Below are 14,153 nucleotides of genomic sequence, written 5' to 3'. Positions count from 1 at the left end.
CACCATTTTCACTGACTTGATGGTTCGGTGGATGAGGGAAATCCGAGTCGAAGTAATGGTTGTAATTGGGTAACTTTTTTGGGTAAGTTTCATAAATAATAACCCCACAAATTATTCATACTTTCAGTGAACAGTGGAGTGGGAACGAAAAGTTTGTCGTCACAAGCAAGATCTTTACAAATTTAATTGTTAAAATATTGATCGCTTAAATGCCTTTCAACTTGTCAGGATTAAGCACTTGTTATGTTTTAAGTGATTCGTTGTCTCTTGGGTAATATTGGAAAAAGATTTCCCAAGATAAGAAATTTAATAGAGTATGCCTAAGTCTTGGAAATTAAAGGATACATTCTTAAGAGGGAAGACTTTGGTTACCTAATGGACGGCGGCTCAACGAATTCTTTCTTCCAACTGGCAAATGGCAACTGGTAAATGCTTCTATCTAAGCTGCATAATGAATAAGACACCTCAGACAGCCGATAGGGACGGGCCAAGAGGACTTGGCCACTTGGCTGCAATTTGTTTGATATCGGCCAAGAGAATAACATCGAATGACTTAGGGGGGAAAAAGAAAAACGCGGAGCAGAAATAAAATTATTTAATTGCGCAATTAAGTGCACATTTGTAACGTTTTGCGCGACATCTGTCCCATGTGCAGGAGTGGATGCAGACGCACAGCTCGGAGTCGAAGTCGGGACCGGAAATTCAATTGTTGAGATAATAATTACATTAGGACGTGCGCGCATGCGCGACTCTCTCAATTTGAGCCTCGGTCTCTTTTTCGCTTCAATACGATCGGAGCCGGACTAAAGACAGCCTAGAGTGGACCCGAATCGAGACCAAAACGGGGAAGAACGACGACGACGAAGTTTTTCGACTTTAGAATATCTGGTACTGGCTTTCCTTTCGCCACTACTTGGAAAAAGTAATACAGCTGATGATAAATATAACAGCAAATTAAGTATTCTTTTCCTAACCGCTTTTGTTTATTTATATTTGAAATAGTGTAGGCAATCTTAAGAAAGTTATCCCTCTTTAACAAAAAAAGAAAAGAAATCAATTATATTGGCAAAAATTGTCTTAAGCGTTACATAATTATGGGGCCTACCGATCAGAACCATATGATATAATCAAAGTAGCATTATAATTCTCATTATGAGTACTTCTTTGAAAAATATATCATGTCTAAGATATTTTTTCAGTTTAGTCTGTTTAGTGAAGAGAAAATCCATCTTCTCTTTTAAGGATAAATGCAATATGCCCTTCCGTTTCAAAAGTACTGGGTATAACAAGTGCACACCTTGCGCGACGAGCTGATTGACACGGCCACATGGGGACGAGAGATACCATGCACGGTACTCAGTATTCCCGATCTCGGTCTCAGTTTGCTGTCCATTGAACCCGTCGGCCAAATGGTCGCTCCTCGTCGGTTGATGGTCGCCGGTCTTTTGTTTGCATTTCGCCTGTAAATGAAGCGTGAAATTGGCTGCAGTGCAGCGGACTCGATCCAACTCCAACTCCGATTCCGATCCCTATTCCGATTTCGAATGGAACTCGGAGAGCGTCGCATTGTTTACTTCTTGTTAAGGCCCGACAATGAGATAATATGGCAATATAATGGCAACACCAAACTATTTGTATGCAATTGCCATTAACACTTTATTTATTGCCCGGCGATACGAGCAAATTGGGCAGTGCATGGAGATTGGAGCAGGGGCCAGCTTTCAGGGCAAAATGCAGCTGGAATGGAGCTGTCGATGTATAAGGTCTGTTAATATCAGGCTTAATGAAGTAGTTATCAAGGAATGGAATCTGTTAGGAAATGGCAAGACCAGGATTGAGTTCAGTTTTTACAGCTTGAGCAGTAAACTGTTTTCATTGGATTAATTACATTTAATTATACTGAGCCAAAAGTTGGAGATGGGATGGTATGGCAAAAAAAACTGAGAAATGATTTAAATTAATCATATATAATTCCGAAATCCAGATATTTATTTGGACGGATATAACGAAATATACATAACTAGGCTGCTGGTATATATGTTTTCACTGATGAAATATCTTTAACAATTAAATGCCCAACTGTTCAAACTGTTCTTTAATTTATAGTACAATATTTATGTTAAAATATTCCAATCGCAATTTATCTTGAGTCACCTGGTTAGCACTCTTAAAAGCCCTTTCTGTGGGTCATTGCGTTTCCTCACCTGACACCCTACCTCCAAAAGGTAAGCCCGTTCATAGTCTGCGTCCGATTCCGGCAATCATCCAATAAAGCCAACAAAGTCATTAACGAGGCCCTTAACACTACCAAAATGGTCTATATGGCCGGGTCTAGGTCCCCAACCCCATCCCCATTCCCACTCCACGAAACCCTTTTACCCATATGTCTTGGCTAAATTATTTAATTTATGAGCCGCAACAACTGGAAATGCAAACGCGTCTATGGCAACCAGAGGAAACGCGTCGAGCTGGGGGGCAAATAAATTTCCATTTTGCTAATCAAATTTATTGCACTTTGTGCGGGGCTTATTCAATTACTCCCCAATCGAAGGGTGAGCGAGAGAGAGGACGGTGCGGAGCGACAGAGAGGGGTAGAGAGCACCTCCGCCATTATTTCGCTCCGCTGAACGCTGGCTTCCCATAGGTCGGATCCCCGGAAAGAGGTGGAGTCTGCCTCCTGCTCACCTGCCGCCTCACCAGCGACACCTGCGACGATCGATCGACACGCTCCGATCGCATAGCTCCCTCTCGCTCTGTGCCACTACAAAAAAAAACAATTGAAGGCCAGCAAACCACTCTCGCAACATCGGAAAACAACAACTCCAACCGGTTGTTTCAGACCCACCTGAGTTTTCACCGGCGCGCCGACTGCTCACCGTGTAGTTTGCTGGCGGCTCTGGAACAGCCCGGTCATCATCGTCGCGTTCGGTTCTTTCGGTTCCGATTCGAGTAGTGGCGAGTTTGAAATATATAGTTATTCCCGAAGAAGAGTGCGTGAAGTTCTGGCAAAGTGTCGGCAACCTGTACGTAAAAGGTACATCCTTACGTATTTCCCACTATACCGCGATCCCATTGGACAGTTAAGACCTTCGATTGACGGAGTGGCCAAAAGACCGTCGGCAAGTGTTTCGGTTAGTGTGAAAAGGAAACGGTCGAAAAGGCCGGTGGAGACAAAGGCGGCTATTCTAAACACAACAGAAGATAATACTGACTCTAAGGGGTTGCCGAAAGCTACATCTATACTATCCTTAGATAGGTCTACAAACAAACAGGATAGAGGAGAAGGTGAGTCTATTGCAGCATAAAACTGACTGGTAACACCTGTCAATGCAGAAGGTTATTAAATTGAAAACATAGAAAAGATTATTATGTATTTCTAAAGTTCCGAGGATGGCTTATTAAAGGATAATCTTATATTTATATTTGTTTATTTCTTGACACTATTTAACGAGCATTTGCGACTATTACGATATATATAAAAAATATTACTTAAATACACAGAATAAATATATTGATCTGAATTCGAAAAAAAAATACTTTACAGAAATATGAGATTTCTAATCGGGCTGTTTTCAAAATTGCTACTCTTTGCCTCTAAGCCAATGGTTCAGTTCTTAGCGTATTTCTGTAACCACTTTCGCTATCTCCCAACTATTTTCTTCAGATTTGTTATGCGGAGATTTCTTCAACACCGCCGATAAGAGTTACTTCATTTAATAAGACTATCTCCGTACCTCCTATTCAACATACGTTTTTAATTAAATTGTTCTAGCCTTTAGCAACGGATATTTGCAAATCAATTTATAGAGTATTTTATTATTTCCAAATAGCTCTAGAGATCAACACGACCTTTCACCCTTTCCATCTTTGCCCCGTTCTAGATAACTTCCGTCACCCCAGACCCCACGAATCTAAAATCACACCTTGGGCCTAACCTACTTCTCAGCATGATTGACAAATATTACAAGTATAACCAAAATATATATTTCATAATTCCCCTGTCTAATCATCCCAATCAGCTAGAAGTGGGGAAAAACAAACGGCATAACGAAAATTAAATACAATTAAATTTGATTAATTCTCCACCTGGACACATCAAATCAGACAAATATCAAGCCAAATCGTATCATCGCTGTAGAATAAGAATTTGATTAACTCAATTTTGGGGGGCAGAAGACTTTGCCTTTGCCTTTGCCTCATGCTGATAGCTCGATAAGTTTATCGCTGATTGGGTTTAATTAAACACCATTAAAGAGTACAAATTGTCAGCGGCGCAGTCAGTGCCAATAAATCACGTTTTGTCTAGCTGATGTTTTTCCAATTTTCGGAGGGGGTTCAATGGGAAGTTGGGGGCACAGTCTTGTACATGTACCGGTGTGTACCTACAGAATAAATGAAATTAACTGGCCACAGCTATCACTCGCCGATAATCGTGTCAAAAGCCTCTGACCACTTGACTTCCTGACGTGGACGAGGGCCTCGAGCTCATAGTGAAAATAACACACAGAGCACAGAGCTCAGATAAGCAGCCAGAAAACTTAGAACCCACTGAGGTATCCCGAAGTTCTCTTTCCCTGTGATAATCAAGCACTTGCGGACTGATTTAATTAATACCTATAACGCATGTGACTTGTCAACACAAATTTAAACGAATTTGTGACGCAAATAGCGCGCAATGTATTTGTATCTCTGAGATAGCATCTTGCCGAATAGATATTGCCCGAAAGATGCTCATTGCGCGATAAGATTGGCCTGTTTTTTTGGGCCGCCTAAAATTAAAATATGTACTCCAGGGCACCAGCAGTTCAATTCAATTACGGCAACATACAATTAAAACTTGTTGCCAGATACCGAATTTTTGGCAGCTATCTGAACCCGAACTCTGATTTGATTTGATTCGTTGCTGTTCGATGGTTTGACAGCTTCCAATTTGGGGCGCTGTCTTTTGAAGGGTTGATGGCGACACACCCCCGGAGATGAATCTCCTCCATCGGGAAGATGGCGCCAGAGCCCATTGAGTTGTGCTTCATTAATTCTGGGCCCCAACCCCCCACTAAATGGAACATGCAAACATGAGAAATCAACGTCGTCGTCCTCAAATTGCCCACTGTCTGCCTCGGATTCGCTTATCAAGCCACACAAGACAATGACAAAGGGCAGAGCGGAACAGACGGCGATGGAGATGGCGTCGGGCAACAGTTGTCCAATCCCCAGATCCCCCGAATCCCGCGAGCCCCTCCAGCCCCACTTTATACCTCCTCAGATCGACTGGTGTTCTTAACATGCATTTTATGAGTAATTGGCCCCGCATCAACATCACCAACATCGGCTAAGCTTGTAGCTACAGCATCACCATTCACCATTCACCATCAACAACATCATGGTCTTCTGTCTGGGTCTTGGGCATCTGACTCTGATTCTGACTCTGAGTCACAACTTGAACCTGCGACTACCTTAGGGCTACCGTCCCGGCAATCTTCTCCATTAGGTGAAGATTTACCGAAGCTCAAATGCCCTGGAAGAGCCCGAAATTCAGTTACGTTTCAAGTCCATAAAAATGTATTGCAAGTCCATTGTAATAATAATGTGCTGAACTAATAGTATTTATTCTACACAGTACCCAACAGATTATTTAGGGCCTACTATATATTTAGCGATTCCCCTGTTAGTTATAGTCTATAATAATAATAATTTTTGACAAACTGTTAAAACGAATTGAATTTGAATACCGAGTTTCACCCAAGCGAATAATTGTACTGAAACCAAAGATTATTACGGCTTTTTTCATTAGAGGGCAACAGCAGCACCTATGTTTTCACCTGGTAGGGTACTTTTCAATTCGTTCCAACTCCGACTGATAGCCAGTAAATTGAATTAAGATTGGAGCAAAAGAACAACAAATGAGGCAGCAGCTTCGACACAGGATATGAATAAACTAATTATAATTGGAAGTGTGTGCATTAGAGGTCCATAACGTACTCCCCAGAACAAGGGAGACAGAGACGATGAGGACGGCGCCTGCCAACAAAAAGAATGCTGCCTTATCGCACCTGGACCAAAAGACGGCGCCAAGAAACAAGCAACCGAACAACTGGGAGGTGAACACCGAACAACGGACACCGAACCACGAATATCCAACGGAGGGTTCAGGTGCAGCTTGAAATGGGATAAACACTACGGACTCCGCTCTCAGCTGCTTGCGATATCAGTTTTATGGATTTCTGGGTGACTCACAAGATCTGGTCGAAAATTAATAACTGACTTTATCGAACCGAAACTATTAGGCGGGAGTTCATAGCGTCTCTGGCCGATCCATCAACTTCTCAGAGAGACCACACATTGCTATCGGTGGACAACCAGTGAGCTTTCGCCGGGGGTCAAAAGTTAAGCCATCTAAAATGCTTGCCATTATCGTGGCCCCGGGGGCGAAAATACAATGCCGATCATCAAAGTGTGACTAAAGTGGTTTAGCCTAATGTAAACCCATAAATAAGCAGTCCAGATACTGGCCAGACTGGGGACTGACTGAAAACTGGAGTCTAAAAACTGAAAGCTGAAAACTGGAGACCCGAGACGCAGACTGAGACGCATTAACAAAATGCCAGAAAAGAGCTTCTGTTTGCTGTTCTACCTGATGCCGTCCCTCCGGCCCAGGCTTTTAATGAAATATGCCAAGCACAACAGTCCCCAGACACCGAGAATCGAGGATCGAGGATCGGATCGGGAAGATCGGGAGCTGGAGGAGCTAAAAACACAAAAGTGCAACCATAAAAACGACACCAAACATGAAGGAGCCAGCTGAAGACGAGTCTTTTGCAGCGCAGAGTTCGGCCGAGTTGAGTTGTGGAAAGAGCAGCCAGGCAGGGCAGAAACATTGATGCTTATCGAGATGACAGAAGTGACGACAACGGACGTCGACCATCGGACAGTGTGCCAAAGACAGCGGACAGTAGACAACCGCATAGAAGTACCGCCGTACACTTGTTTCACATTACGCATTAATTTCTTCATTTTCTTATGTCTACACTGAAAGAATGACGTGTTTGAAGGTTTACATGAGATAAATTGTAGGTTCTTCTAAAAACGATTAAAGCTGGAAGGAATTTTGTAAACATATTTTTGTCAATTTGTTTTAATATTATAAATAGCATTTATCAAGAACTAGGAAAAGTACATAATATATTTTCTTTGTTTTATCTTAAACAGGGATGAAAGTACAAATATTCTTCGATAGGCCATAGCTTTTTTCTCAGTGCCTTTATGACTGGACTGGGTTAGGCAACCCACACAGCCTACAATGTTGCTCTTAAATATTTCCCCAGACACTAATGGAGCTTATCTCTAAACGGAACAAGCAACCGCAAACAAGTTGCCAGACTCGGGCTCAGACTGCAACTCAAAAGCCCAGACTTTGACTGAGATTCGGAATGGAACTTGGTCGGGAAGTTAGACTGGCGCTTGGCCTGATTAGCATGCAGGGACTAAGAGCCCAAGACGCCGAGAAGTTGTGTCAAAATGTTAGCCACGAAATCGCCCCCGCCAGAAGTCCGCAGCCACATCCCCACCCATCCATATCCCAGGCTTCCTGGAGTGCCGGGTATCTGGATATGGGCTGAGCAAGTGCAGCGTTAACTTGATTAGTTGTTGGCCGGCCACTGACTAAAACTAAATGAAGCCATGCCAACGCGACCAGGCCAAATCGGTAAGCAGACGTCAAAAACTTGACAGTTTCCAGCAAAGTCTCTGCCTTTTAATTACCCAACGAAACGTCAATCAGCGGAGGATGCCTTCTGCTCCGATTGCCTGGGCTATAATAAAGTCGTAACGCGGATACAATTATAAAGCGGCTCCACAACAAAGCCGTACGGCATACATTCCCCACATAGCTCTAAACTGCTCTACGGTTCCCATTCGCATGCAATGAATTAATCAGTGCGGGTCTATAATGAACTCAGGGGGGAACTTGTAGCATAATTGCAATTCGTACAACTAATTTAATAATTTGCAGTCCGCAAATTAAGTTTGTCAGCTGTCAGTGCGCGGAATTCGTTGACAGCATTGGAAATTGACAGCCCAACTCATAACCGAAGTTATGATCGAGCCCAGAAATGAGTTATGAACTGAAGTTTTACTGCCAGGAAAGATTCATGCGGAATGCTCCAGCAAGGTGAAGAAAGATGCCACTCAAGCTAACCCTCGCTGACATTGGCAAAGCTCATGACCGGGTTGATGTGCACTTAGAAAAAGATTTATAAATATGTAATCAAGTTTAAGGCGTCTATGATTTCTCCACCTTTGTTATCAATGATGATCATTTTGTTAACGCTATGTCCCCTCTCTATTAATGCAAATAAATAAAATTATTTTACGTTCCAAATTACAATCAATATTTTCAAGTGCAACATTTCTTTCTCTCGTCTGGACTCGATTGGTTGCCGGTTGCAACTTCATTCCGCGCAAGAATGCAACTAAATCAATCACCGCCACACTAATTTGCCATTTAACAAGGTATTTGGACAATTTTGATATATGTAGAGATGTCAACAGAAGCGGCGGCCATCAATCAAGTCGAGTTTTGGGCATGGGACAGGGCCTGGATATGTGCCCCTGACTTCTGAAGTTCAGAGATGGAAGCGAATTGAGAAGGTTACACACCGGGTCTAACCATTTAGTTGTCATTAAAGACATCGTATATTAATTAGCAAAACTTGGAACTACCAAAGCCAAACTTCGAATGCATTTGGTAAGAGAAAAACTTGGGCCCAAACTGGCACCTGATATTAATTTGATCTGATAGAAGCGACTTGGACACGGCTCTCTAAACTGCCCGAGTGCAGCCGTTGAGTTGATGATGATGAAAATGAAGTTGCCGCCCAATTTAATTAAAATTCCAAACGATCTGGACATGAAAGCTGCTGTTACCGGAGAGCAAAATAAACCCAACTCAGTGCCCGATGAAAGACGTGTTGATGGAAGAGATCAGCTGACGGACAGCCCCATGCTGTGGTCATCGATTTGCATTGAGGCAAGTTCGTCAGCAGCTGCAACTTGCCAGCGGAAACCTCAACCCGAAGATGAATCTAGAAATAAAGTGGAAGCCATGACCATGAGGCACGCTTCCAGACCGCAGAGGGGCCAACCGACTAACTAACCCACAGGAAAAGCACTTAGCTAAGCGAACTTTAGCACTTAAACCTAAGAAAGGCTCTCGGACCTTCTGGTATAGAAAGTAATAAATCAATATTTTGTGTTGGTAATTAAATAGGAAAATGTTAATGAATATAAAATTAAACAACTGGTTTTTAAAGGTAAAATATTTTGTAATTAGTAGAATTTCTTTCTGCCACACAAAAATGTTTAAAATTTATTTAGAAGGGTATTGAACACACATAATAAAATATTAATAATTAATTTTTCCACCAAATCAGAAATGGTCTGGGCTGCATTGACCCTATCTCAGGCTTATTTTGGCACTCCCTCTCCAACGAGTTCTGTCACTCCCTAGACCCTTAACCATAATACTATGTTGGCCAGTGTAACCGCAGCTAACCTCGAGCGGCGAGTCCCGACCCACTCGATGACTTGGTCATGGCTAGATGGCAAATTACGGAAATTGGCATAATAAAGTGCACGATAATTGCACGTTTAGCGTTTATTGAATTATGAGCTTCTAATGCGCGACTAACTAGATATATCTACCCCTTTATCACATGAGAAGTAAAAATTATAAAGACTGGGTTTACTAACTTTTATTGATTTACCTACTCATGCAGTTTAATAATTAAGTTGTTAAGCATTGGTTGTAAATATTTATGATGAACTAAAAAGATTTTTAACAATAAAGGAAGTAAGATTTCTCACTTTAAAAACCACTTTTTTTGTAAAATACATACAAATGACTTTAAGGTTTAGAAACTGTACGTATTTCTTGTTTCTTGTTTGAAAAGCCACTGATCGGACGTCTATATCCTAAAGCTGCTGTTTTTGAAAATTTTTAAAAAATCTACATTATCTACATACATCCTATTGTTTTATAAATATTATGGTTTAATACCAATTCGGATTTTAAGTTGACAAAATCCTTTTGCTGTAATATATCTGACATCTGTAAAACGTAGGCTTGCCAAAGCTAGCTTCGGTTTTCGTTTATAAATATTTTTACAAGAACCTTTTGGTACCCAGAACTGGTAACTAATATGGCTTTATTTATTTCTCCCTGTGCAGCCGCTGCCTGCGAGTATAGATCAGATCGCCCTCCTGGATTATGGGCATATCGGAGGAGATCAAGCTGGAGGAACTACCGCAAGAAGCCAAACTAGCGCACCCGGATGCCGTAGTGCTGGTTGACCGTGCCCCCGGATCGTCGGCCGCCTCCGCCGGCGCAGCGCTAACGGTTTCGATGTCGGTTTCTGCCGGAGCGCCAGGTGGTGCAAGTGGTGGAACAAGTGGAGCGAGTGGGGGCACCAACAGCCCCATTTCGGATGGGAACAGCGACTGCGAAGCGGACGAGTACGCCCCGAAGCGGAAGCAGCGGCGCTATCGCACAACCTTCACCAGCTTTCAGCTCGAAGAGCTGGAGAAGGCCTTCTCCCGGACCCATTATCCCGACGTGTTTACGAGGTGAGTAACATATGACGAAATGCGATAAGAATAAAGCCGAACAGAATGAGTGCCCCAGAAGAAAAGAAATTTGCATAAATCGCTCATCGAGGCGCGACAAAGGCTGGAAAGTCAATTCTCGGTTTTACGATACGAATATGGAAAACGTTCAGGTGATAATAATAATGCCCATAACGACGAGACCCCCCTGAGTGGATTGATTGATCTCGCATGGAGCAGTTGTTTATAAAGGCTGGGACTGGGACTCCTCCTGAGATAGCCGCAACCACACCATCTTAGATTCCTCGCCCTAAGAAACTGTAAAGAGCGCAATTAGCATGCAGCAATGTGGTTGAAAGACAGCCACAATAATTGCCATAAATTAAAAGTCACTTCTCAGTCGGGGAACCAAAGTGAACGCTAATTGAGACCGCACGAAACTCAAGCCCAAACAAAAAACCGAAATAAAAAAAAAGTGAGCTTACAAAGTCAATCGCAGCCACAATTAGATCAACTTTTTTGCCGTATCGCTGGCAATTTTCAATTCATTAAGCTGCGGGTTCATTTAAATGCTCAGCAATTAATTAAGCAAATAAATCAAATCACCTTTGATTTCTGTATAAGCTTCAATTAGCTTATAAGTGGTTGGAATGAGAAGCTCGGCGAGGTGAGATTAGGTCAACCATATTAGAAGGCAATTGAGGATTACAAGTCAAAAAGAAGTCATTCCAACACCACAATCATATTTAATATAACGCTACACCGAATCCTTTTTAAAGTATTATTTATTCTGGAGTTTAATCATGGGGCGAAATTACAATTATGTAAATTAAACGGGCACTATGGGCCATGGAATGACTGCAAGTACTCTCACTTAGCCAAATATTTGGACAATCGCACAGAAAACGTTGTTTATGTGACTGTTGATGCCAGACCATTGCAATTGATTACCTGCCCTAAATCAATGTAGTTTTTCAAGCTAACCGAGGTTTCTCTTTCATCTTCTTGCAGAGAGGAGCTGGCGATGAAAATTGGATTAACCGAGGCGCGCATACAGGTAAGCATTTCTCAAAGAGGAGAATTCAGGGCTCGAAGCTGCGCAGATTTGCGGTTAATTCGCGTGGACCACGTGCAGCCAACAATGTTGAAAATTGAAAAATAATGGAGCATGTCGCTACTAATGAAATCGAGACGGGGCTAGACGGACAACCAGCGGAGATCCGTGGCGGGAGAAATTCATTTAATTCTCTTTTAGTGCCAGTCATTACATGCCCGTTCAGTTTATGGCCGGGAATTCGCCGCTTCTTTTTAATTACTGCTCGTGCTAAACAACATTATTTGCCTGCATCCAATTCAACTGGCACTCGGACGGAGACTCCTTTTCCGGCTCCTATTCCGAGGGCAATCAGTAGCCGGCGTCCTGGGACGGACTCCGTATTCAGATTGTTATGTTAAAAACTAATTAAAGGGGCGTTTTCAATAACAACGCCCATTAATTGGATGCTTTGAGAGAGGAGTATAGAGTGGATGCTCCACAGTAGATGCAGATACAGTAGCCTGCCAGCAGAACATAACTCATAATTCTCATCCCTGCCATCTTTTCCAGGTCTGGTTCCAGAATCGGCGCGCCAAGTGGCGCAAGCAGGAGAAGGTCGGCCCTCAATCGCATCCGTATAATCCCTACCTGCCCAGCGGCGCCGCCACCATGCAGACGGTGGTGGGGGCCGCCCTACCGCCTAATCCCTTCACCCACCTGGGCTTCCAGCTGCGCAAGCCCTTCGACGCCCAACACGCCGCCAACCTGGCCGCCTTCCGCTACCCACATCTCTCCGCCGCCCCCATGATTCCGTCGGGCTACTTCAACCAGTTCCAGAGGTCAGTAATGGCTCAATAAAATTAGTAATTATATTTCAAATCTAACTTAAATTTGTTACCAACATGGCCAGGTGCCTCTATTTAAGTTTTAAATATTTCTTTCCAATTAATTTGAAGAAACGTGAGACTACCTAATTTCCCTTGCATTTCTTTTAACTTCCCAAAGGAAAAAATTAAAATTAAAAAAAAAATATTGAAAGTCAAACACTTACTCCTGGTCATGTTGTTGAAGACTTTTAGAAACATGAATCCGATTGCCCGTATTAAGGTTACAAAATGTTCAACACTTACGCCACACTGAAATCGGTTAGAAAAGAATTTTTTATAATTATAAAAAATAATGGTTAAATGATGGTAAAGCAGTTACTTATTCTAATGACGCACTATTAACTCATAGTTGGATATTAAATTATTTTCTAGACCTTTTAAATCGGTATTAATTATGCATTCTCTTTATTAAACTATTCCAGGGCTCCGCCCCACATGTTGCCCCATGGGATGGCGGGCATGTACTCCCCATCGAGCTCCTTCCAATCTCTACTGGCAAATATGACGGCAGTGCCACGGGGTCCTCCGCTTGGAAAACCAGCCGCCCTACTGGTAGGATCCCCCGATTTGCATTCGCCCAACCACCTGCTCGCCTCACCGCCCACTTCGCCCGCCTCCGGCCACGCCTCACAGCACCAGCACAATCCGGCCTCCCATCCCCCTCCTCCGCAGGCCCCTCCACAAATGCCAGTTGGAGTTCAGCCAGCTCAACTTTCGCCCCAACAGTTGGTTGGCATCGCCTTGACCCACCAGGCGCCCTGTCTATCGCCCACCCAGACTTCCCCGGTGGCTTTGACATTGTCACACTCCCCCCAGCGACAGCTGCCCCCACCACCCCAATCGCATCAGCCGCCTCCCCCTCCCAGAGCTGCCACGCCCCCCGAGGACAGACGCACCTCCTCCATTGCCGCATTGCGTCTGAAGGCCAGGGAGCACGAACTGAAGCTGGAACTGCTGCGGCAAAACGGACATGGAAACGATGTGATCAGCTAGCTGGAGGTGGAGAATTTGAAGGATACGATAGAGGATACGATGGTCAGGAAGATAATCCCAAACCCAAGTGCAAAAACATTGCCCGTTCACAGTAGTCTTAAGCCAATAAGTTATTCAATTGTTTGTATTTAACACGGAGTTTCTAATAAATTCAACAAATAAAATTAAAATATTGTTTCTCTAGAAGGAAAGATCTTTTTTTTTCAAATTTAAATGTGAGTTATGTAATTAAGTTAAAACTAGTAAGTGAAATAATGTTCTTGCGACAATAAACAATGTGTATTTAAAGAACTCCCCAAATCATATCACAATCAAAATATACAGTGGATTGAAATTAAGAATCCATTCCTCAAGGATTTGATATTCCGACTGTAAAAACAACTAAACAAGCATTATAACTTAACCTTTGACATTCCCCATACTTGAAATAGACAATGAAACAAATAGCTCTTCATATCTTTGTCATTTTCCGGTAATTCCCACAAATTAACCATAAGCCGAACCCTAATGGACAAAAGCCCCTTTATAATGTGCTTTGCAACACCTACTTTCGTGGAGAGAGGGAGAAGCTTAAGCCTACCCAGAAACTGAATCACAGCCAGTCCGACCAGATCTTGGGAGTACGGTATGATTCCAAC

General features: G+C 42.9%; 1 protein-coding gene across 1 annotated transcript; it reads left to right on the top strand.

Moving 5' to 3' along the window:
• Positions 1 to 2,887: 2,887 nt before the first annotated feature.
• On the top strand, positions 2,888 to 13,685 carry LOC108049118 (homeobox protein aristaless). Its single transcript, XM_017130186.1, has 5 exons — positions 2,888 to 3,285; positions 10,225 to 10,620; positions 11,611 to 11,656; positions 12,206 to 12,474; positions 12,945 to 13,685. Exons 2-5 carry the CDS (start codon positions 10,265 to 10,267, stop codon positions 13,513 to 13,515), a joined length of 1,242 nt encoding a protein of 413 aa, XP_016985675.1. The 5' UTR covers positions 2,888 to 3,285; positions 10,225 to 10,264; the 3' UTR covers positions 13,516 to 13,685.
• The last annotated feature ends 468 nt before the right edge of the window (positions 13,686 to 14,153 follow it).

The sequence above is a fragment of the Drosophila rhopaloa genome, unplaced genomic scaffold (assembly GCF_018152115.1).
Source record: "Drosophila rhopaloa isolate 14029-0021.01 unplaced genomic scaffold, ASM1815211v1 contig_2, whole genome shotgun sequence".
In the NCBI taxonomy this organism is placed as follows: domain Eukaryota; kingdom Metazoa; phylum Arthropoda; class Insecta; order Diptera; family Drosophilidae; genus Drosophila; species Drosophila rhopaloa.
This window is presented reverse-complemented; position numbering and strand designations above follow the sequence as displayed.